The 8069-nt window shown below is 54.7% G+C and overlaps 1 protein-coding gene across 1 annotated transcript in view; it reads right to left on the reverse strand.

Annotated features, from left to right (window-relative positions):
* The window catches only part of HGS (hepatocyte growth factor-regulated tyrosine kinase substrate), a gene marked incomplete at its 5' end in the record, with an annotated part of 8984 nt that extends 1111 nt beyond the window's left edge, over window positions 1–7873 (reverse strand). The window contains 15 exons of the mRNA XM_009581702.1: window positions 44–184; window positions 328–500; window positions 697–910; window positions 1061–1204; window positions 1290–1328; window positions 1702–1797; window positions 2171–2269; window positions 2357–2435; window positions 2668–2792; window positions 2972–3040; window positions 3562–3614; window positions 4617–4740; window positions 6710–6802; window positions 7314–7389; window positions 7789–7873. Of these exons, the coding sequence (XP_009579997.1) occupies window positions 44–184; window positions 328–500; window positions 697–910; window positions 1061–1204; window positions 1290–1328; window positions 1702–1797; window positions 2171–2269; window positions 2357–2435; window positions 2668–2792; window positions 2972–3040; window positions 3562–3614; window positions 4617–4740; window positions 6710–6802; window positions 7314–7389; window positions 7789–7873 (1610 nt within the window). The remainder of the gene's footprint in view (window positions 1–43; window positions 185–327; window positions 501–696; window positions 911–1060; window positions 1205–1289; window positions 1329–1701; window positions 1798–2170; window positions 2270–2356; window positions 2436–2667; window positions 2793–2971; window positions 3041–3561; window positions 3615–4616; window positions 4741–6709; window positions 6803–7313; window positions 7390–7788) is intronic.
* Window positions 7874–8069: the final 196 nt, after the last annotated feature.

Below are 8069 nucleotides of genomic sequence, written 5' to 3' on the forward strand. Positions count from 1 at the left end.
CCCCTGCAACCTGGCGGGGGGGGCTCCAGCCCAGCAGCCATACTTGGGCATAAGGCAGCGAGAAGGCTGGCATCTGGGCTCTCATCTGGATGGTCTGCTTCTGCTGTTCCAGGCGCATCTGCCTCTCCTTCTCCTGCTCCTGCAGTCGCTGGATGGCCAACTGACGCTGCATCTCCAGGTACTCCTGTGGGAACAGGCCGTGACGGCTAGAAGCAGGACACTGCAGCCAGGCCAGCCGTCCCTGCCAGCCCTGGGCTGGCCCAAAGTGCAGGCAGGCCTGCTGGCTGATGCGGCCCCGGATACCCTGGAAACGCTGCCCTGCCTCACCTGCTTCTTCTGCCTCATGATCTCTAGCTTCTGGGCCAGCTGGATTTGGCGCTGGCGTTCTGCCTCCTCCGCTGCACGGCGCAGCTTCTCCCGATGCTCCTCCCGCAGCGCGTTCAGAGCCCCACGTGCATCCCGGATCTGGGCCAGTTTGTCCTGCAGGCCTTCGTAGTACACTGGGGAGAGAAGAGACAGCCTCAGGGTCCTTCTTGGGGCAGAGCACTCGGACCACCCCTGCACACTGCCCTGGCTTCTCTCCAGAGAGGCTATGCCATAGGAATGTTGAACCCCAGCGCTCGGGAAGCCCTGGTAGCCACCCCGCTCCTCGCCAGGACGCCCTCCCACGCCCTCGGCCACGCAGCTCCCACGTACGCCTGCGCTCGTCCAGCTGGTTGAGCAGCTCCAGCAGCTGGGGGTGCATGTTGTTGATGGACTGGAAGAGGGACAATACGGCAGAGTCATTGGTGATGCTGCGGCCTCGCATGTGGTTGCTCTTCATGCGGTTGACAAATGTGGTGACAGCATTCTGCAGCGCCTTCAGGAACTGCTCGTGGTTCTCCTCAGACTCGCCGTTCTGGTACTGCTGCTGGAAGGACAGGGCAGCCAGTCAGCCTCAACTTTCCTTTGCCAAGAGCCAGCAGCAAGCCTGCAGAGCTGCACGACTGGGGTGAACAAAGGAGTTGGGTACTCCTCAGCCCTCAGAAGCTGCCAGACACAGGTCCAGGCCCCCTCTTACCTCAACAACACTGAGCGGGGCGGGGTGGGCTTCCCCAGGCTGAGCAGCTGGCTCTGTGAGGGACAGAGGTGCTGACGGGGTGGGGCTCTTGCGAACTTCCTCTTGTTTCTTCTCCCAGTAGTTGCGGTTCAGGTACCGAGCCAGCTGCCAGAAAGAAAAGGAAGATGAGCATCGCAGCCCCCCTGGGAGTGAGCCTGTGCCGTGGACTAGGTAAGGCCTGGATCCTTACCTCCGGGTCAATGTCCTCAGCCAAGGGAGCAGAGGAATTCTGGAAAGAGAGAAACAGGGAAATCTGGTTCACAGAAACCAGAGACCCACAGCTCCCACACAGATGTCCCGCTCAGACCTGGCCATGCACAACCACCAGTGCTGAACACCAGCATGAGACTGAAAGGGGACAGCCGTCTCCTTCAGCCAGACACATGCTGCAGCTACTGGAAGCAGCGGAGGCACCTAAATGCCAGCTGAGTACAGACCTTCTTGCTAGAAAACACAGTAGTGCTGTGAAAGAGCAAGGGATTGAACAGGGCAAATCTTTTCTTTCAGAACAGGGATTAAATCTGACCCAAGCAGGGCAGGCTTAGGCTAGGGAAGTGGCCTGCGTCCAGCCACTTCACTTTCAGGGGCTCCCATGAACGTACCACAGGTGGGGAATAGAGCGTGCTGACCGGGGGGGCTGATGAGGTGACGGGTGTGGGCTCAGCCTTCGGATACATGGAGTAGGTTGTTTTCTGCCTCTGCAAAAGAGGAAAAACCAGGGACTGTCCAGATTCCTCCAAATCACACAGTCAGCAACAGACTGGGCACGCTGGGTGGGCGAGGCTCCTAGCAATGGCCAGGCATGGCCAGCAGACTCAGCCTCATGCTTTGTACAATTCCTGCAGGCCAGCGTGCCCCAGGGCTTGCAGCTCAGGCACAGCCTGCTTCCAAGATTTGGGACTGCAACACTGCATGTGCCTGGCTCCGCTTTCACCCTCTCATTCCAGAGGCCCTGCGACTCGCTCACACCAGGACATGGATCTAGAGATCTGTTACCGCACAGCTAGCAGATGCCCAGCATATCTGGGCTGTATGGCAACAACCACTCCCAGATGCCGAGCAGGCACAAACCATTCTCTCCTTCTCCTCAGCCTCTGACTGAGACAAGGCAATAGCTAGCTGGAGCTCTTCCTCCTCTTGCAGAGCTGTCTCATCACGCTTTGGAGGCAGCTGCGAGCAGAAACATGAGGAGGCGGTCAGTAAAGGGATCAACATGCAGGTAAGGATCACTAGATCACCTACAGGGCAGCCACTCACCTGGGACTGCTGAGAGAGAGGGCTGGTCAGGTACTCGGGGGGCAGTTCGGAGGTGGCAGCAGCTTTACCGTCAGCTTTCCTGTAGTCAGAAAAAGGTGACAGTGCAGACTGAATGCTCCTTCCTCCACGCTGGAGCCCCAGCTCTGCACAACACTACAGCTGTAAACCCTGTTCCCAGGAAGGAAGGGAACCCAGCCCAGCCTGTGCAGCTTGGGAAACCCTTGCTCTGGTCTGCAGACAGGTGGCTCCATGCCAAGCTTCTCCCCTCACAGTCCCAGCAGGCAAAGAAACACACCACAAAGGGTACTCACTTGTTGAGATGCTCATAACAGGGCTCACAGACTCTCACTTCCTTCTCAATCCCAAACTTGGGGATGGTGGAATACTTGGAGGAGCATTTGCCACAGAAGATCTGCCCGCAGGCCCTGCAATGATGCTGCAAAGGATGGGAGACATCAGTGTGGTAGCAAGACTCTCCTTCACCATTAGACAACATCACTCAGACACTCTTGGCGGTCCAGCCCTGACACAGTTCCACACAGGCTCAGGGAGTCCTGCAAATCCTGGGGGGCTGTGCAGGACCAGGGAACCCAGCGGGGCAGGAGCGGCACCCACCTTCCGTGTCACAACGCCAAACTGCACTCGACATCTGTGACACTCCTCAGCATCGACCCAGTCTGGAGCCTGTCAGGGTTAAGGAAACTTGCATAAGGAGGGCCTCAAGGAGAGTGTCTCCACTGAGCCTTTCACGAGCTCCTATGGCTAGCCAAGGTGCTCTCACGAATGGGGGAGACTGGAAGCATTTGCAGCTCAACAGGAAATATTAATCCCCACAAGTTATCTTCTCTCGTGTAACTAGAGACTGTGATGCTTTCCCAGTCAGCAAAAGATTTTCTAGGAATGCGTCTGCACAGCAATCGCTTTAGCAATGCCCTGCTACCTGCTGCTGGAAGGCCACCAAGTAGAGCAAGATGAGCCTAACTCCCTGTCCTGGTCAAGTCTCCCCTCCCTCTGGTAGTTTTAGGCTAAATTGCTGTACACCACCCCAGAACTACCTGTGTGACAGCTCGGAGCAGTATGCACCCAGCAAGGTCTCTAATCTACATTAAACGGAGGGATGCAAGAACTGAAGGTTTAGTAGGAAGGGGACAGGAGAGCAAGGTCTGTCCTGCAGTGCCAACTCCCTCCCCACGAGCAGAGCTCACCCTTTCTGCAGCGAACATGGCATCGCTCTCTTTGAACTCCGGGAACACGTGACCTGCGGGAGAAGCGACAGAGTCCTGTTGTGAAAGGGCTCCTCCGCACAGGGAGGCCGCGGTGCCTACAGCCTGGTGCCGTAGGTCCCAGCCACACATCAGATCCAGCTCAGCATGCCTGCCTTGACCAGCCTGACCATTATCTTACTCTGACACAACTAACAGCAATCTTCCTCCTGGAGGAGGCCAGAGGGCAATGCTCGCACAGCACTTGCTGCTGTCTGCGAAGTACTGGGCTCTCAGCCATGCTCTCGAAAGCACAGGACAATCCCCTATTGGGGTATTACAGGTTTCACCTGTAAGGGACATCAGGACCCTTTGGATAAGGCTTATTTCTCAAGACCTTGAACTCAGCATGGTGGGGAAAAAAGCCCACTGCGTGGGCTCACCCCATTCAAGGGCTCACCCCTTGAATGGCAAGAGTGTGGCAACACTGGCTTGGCAGGGGACCGGGACCTCCAGGCTTTGCCACTGCCCATGGAGGTTCTGGTGCACAGAAAGTGGCAGAGACAGCAGTGCGTCCCTTCCCTCACAGGGAACACTGCCATCCCCAGGACAAGGGAAAGTGCCATACTGACACTCTGTCAGAAAGCAGAAGCCTGGACCCGTCCTGGAGGTACTAATGAAAGCCTGGGAGGAAGGAACTGCCCCACAGTAAATCCCTTCCCAGAGAACACACTGATTTGCTGCCAGTTTCCTGAAGAACATTTGCAGCTCCTGCTTTTCAGGTCTCACTGCCAACCCTTAGCTGCTAGCTGGGCTGGAGGCCCAGAGCAAAGCAGCCCCCGATCCTGGGACAAGGGGGCTGTCCTCTACCTGCAGCAGGATTCAGTCACTCCAAGAGGTTCATCAGGTATCGGGCACCAAGAAAAAGCTCAGTATTGCAAATCAGATTTTGCTAACACCAGGCAGGGTCGTGACACCTATTCCTTCTCCTGCAATGCTCCTCCAGAGTAGAGCTGCTTGGCCAATTCTCCACCCACCTTTGCCCACAGAGTCCTCACCTTCAACCTTCATTATCTGGTAGGTGTCCTGCACCACCTTGTACTTGGGCTCATTGCGGAAGGCGTGAGCCCAGGCCTGGATAAGGTACAGGATCTTACTGCGGACGCTTGTCTCCACTTGCCTCTGCACAGGAAGGGAGGAGGAAAAAAAAAGAATCTGAGAAAAAGACCTTGAAACCCAAAGGATGGTGTGAATCCCTCAGAAGAAAAGGCAGAAATACCATTCATGGAAAGAGAGACTTTGGAGTACTTGTGCAAGGTAAGAGCTGTCAGAAAGCTGCAATAAGGACAATTCACAGCAAGGACTACATACTCCTTCAGCTTCCCCACTCCCTCCCTCCAGCACAAACAAGAAAATGTCCTTCAGAGCAGCACGGACCAACTTGAAAAGCTGTGTGGTTACGATGCTTTGAGAAAACACCCATAGAGACTCACACAGTCGCTCCCCGGGGCAGGCACAAGCACTGGCCTGCCCAACATCTCGCAAGAGTTGCTCATCCCGCACTCAGAAAATTGCAGGACCTACAGCTACCCAGCTGGGGAGAACAGCACAGTCTGCCTCACCCAAGCGCTGACAGAGCGCCACAAGCTCACCGCTGGAGGGTGTCGGTGTGAGGCTGTCAGCACCTCCAGCCCCGAGACTCCTGCCCAGGAATACCCAAAGCTACCTTGGGACGTGACACAGTAAGGACAGCTGGGAAGCCTGCCCTTTGGAGGCAGGGATGGTTGTATCACAATTCAAGGAGCCGGAGGAAACTTGGCAAGCCTGTTCCTATCCCAGCCAGCCTCCGAGAGCAGCCCTGTCATCAGCTGACCAAGTCATCACGCATTCACACGACCGGCTGCTCCAGAAATCCCCCGGGAAGTGGAGAAGCATTGTCAAGCTCCTATTTCAGCCGAGAGCTCGGCCCACACAGTGTGACTTACTGACAATTCCTGGAGCTCCAAACTCCTAGATTTGGCAAAATCCTGCATTCCACAAATGTCACAGCCCTGAACCTCATCTGAACTAAGACCATTTTATCGGCATTGGGCATTCACAAGCAGTAAAGTTCCAAGTGTAGGAGGAGAATGGGTCTGCAGCAGTTATGAAACTACCGAGGCAGACAAGGACTGGAGAGAACCACAAAATCTCTTGATCTGATCTGATCTGATCTCCCCAGCGCTCGGAGTGGCTGCACTGCTGTACCTGGCTGTCACATTGTGGCAGTGCTCCTATTGCAGCAGAAGATCCTGCATGGAGCCTGAGTCAGCCCTAACAGGAAGGTGACAGGAGAGAGACGCCCCGCTATGGTGTGCGAGATGATGGGACTCACACAGCTCATTCACCAAATATCTGGGTCATCCGGTCGTCTATTTCTGGCAGAAGACGGAGGCTGTAAGGAAGGAACAGCACTACTCTAACAAGCTCTTCTCTGGGCATTGCTGTTCTGGGGCTGGGAGCTGGAGACAGAAGTTCCCATTTCTACTTCACTCGTGGAAGTCTCCAGTCCAAGGACACACAGAGCTCCTGCAGGCATCACATTATATCACACTGGCAAGCGATAGCCTGTCAGTGAAAACAGCCAGGTCTAGATCCTGCAAAGCTCCTCAAACAGTTCCACAGGCTAATGAAATGGGTGTGATAAAGAGGAAGCTTCTGCCAGTTTTTATTTTGCTGCTTACCTTCCTGTGTGTCTCGTACTGTACTACAGGAGGGAATTCACCTCACCACTGCTCAGGTCCTTGGTGCAACTGCCAGACCATCATCTCCGTTTTCCTTTGCTGTCTCAAGCCAAGCAAAGCATTGCACCCAGGAGCATTTACCGTAGAATGGTCTAGGCCTTTGCAGCATATTCCTACCCCACTTCACGGAATAGTCAAACGTTACCTTGGCTCTCAGGACATCTTCTCTCCCTAGCAGGCACTCCTTAGCTCCCTACATTCATCCCTTCACATCATGTAATACAGTTTGGTCTTTTCTGGCATTTCCACACAGTTTCCCTTCTGTTCCTTACACAAAAGGAATGAAAGAAAGGATACACACATTTTCTCCTTCTGCTGCTTCTCTTACAAGCTCATTGAAAAACAATAGCAGAATAAGACATATTTACCTTGAGTATTTCCTTCAGTTCCTCCATAGTCTGTTTATTGGCCACCTCATCATGGACTGTTTGGCCACAGTTTTTAACCACCGACTCCATGACCTGCAAGGGCAAAGGACAATATTAGCCTGCCACTTTCTTCCTTCTCTGCGGCCCCCGGCGAGTCCCAGCACACGTTACAGGTTACTGCAGCCAGCACACCAAGACGGAGGCACTATTTAAGCAATGAGTTGCATTAGGGCAGTGTCAGTCAAGCCAGAGAAATCCACACCGCCATGCTGGAGAGTTAGCTACGCTTCAACTGCACAGTGGCCTTTGTACCTCTGCTATTTAGAGACAGACCCCCAGGGACAGTGTCTCGAGTTCCAGCTCTGTCTGTTTCTAACTCCGAGACGGAGTTAAAGAACGAAAACCATGGCCTGCTGACCAGTCACGAAACCTCTGTGCTAGAGCCAGAAGAAGGCAAACTCCAAGCCGCGACTCCGCCGCTCTGCGGGCAGGGCAGGGAACGCTGTGCAGACTGCGCAGCCAGGAGGCACGCTTCTAAAAGATGGGAAGTTCCCTGGCCTGTGAGCCGGGCCCCTGCAGTGCTCACGGTTTGGGCTGACGTTACCTCCAGAGCGTAGAGCGCCACGTGAGGATTCTTGTCGTTGACTTTCTTCTTGATAGCACTGACGGCGTATTTTGCTCTGCGTAAGGAAAGAGAGTACAGGTCCTCAGGTAATCAAGAATCCGAGGGGAGATTCCACCTGCTGCTGATAATCTGCTAACCCCCACCCTAACACAAAGCTACAGTTAGCTTACGGTCTACGTGATTCCCCCGAGGCAAACTGGGAAGAGAAGGAATAAGCACATTCAAGCTTGAGTTTTTCTGAGGATTTCAGGCCAGAGGTAACCTGCAACTCCTGAGGTCAGGGAAGTACCTCAACACATCCCGGTGTACTGTACTGCCTTTCCAAGGCTTTGCTCAGGGGAAATAACAAGACGCATGTTACCGTAGGCTGACGGGTCCGAGACTCTCACGCTTCACCGTGCGAAGACAAGGAGAGCTGCGCTTACAACACATCCAAAAGCCGAAGAGGACTTACTGGGTGTCTCCCTGACGGATCATGTCGCAGATCTGCAGGATGGATTCCCAGTCGGTTTCCAGCAGAAGCTGGCTCGTAGCCTTATCTGCAAGGAATAAACCTATTAGGCTGCTTTAGGCAGTTCTGATTATCCCGGCTCTGCTCCGCGACCACTGCTGCGTTTGCAGGAAGGCTCCCTGGACGCCGGCGATGCCACAGACCCGAGCACTCGAGGATACAAATCCTGATTTTTCCCGGAACGCGGCAGCTCTTCCCCTTCAGACGCCCCGGGGCGCTCGGTA

The sequence above is a fragment of the Fulmarus glacialis genome, unplaced genomic scaffold, assembly GCF_000690835.1.
Source record: "Fulmarus glacialis isolate BGI_N327 unplaced genomic scaffold, ASM69083v1 scaffold34167, whole genome shotgun sequence".
In the NCBI taxonomy this organism is placed as follows: domain Eukaryota; kingdom Metazoa; phylum Chordata; class Aves; order Procellariiformes; family Procellariidae; genus Fulmarus; species Fulmarus glacialis.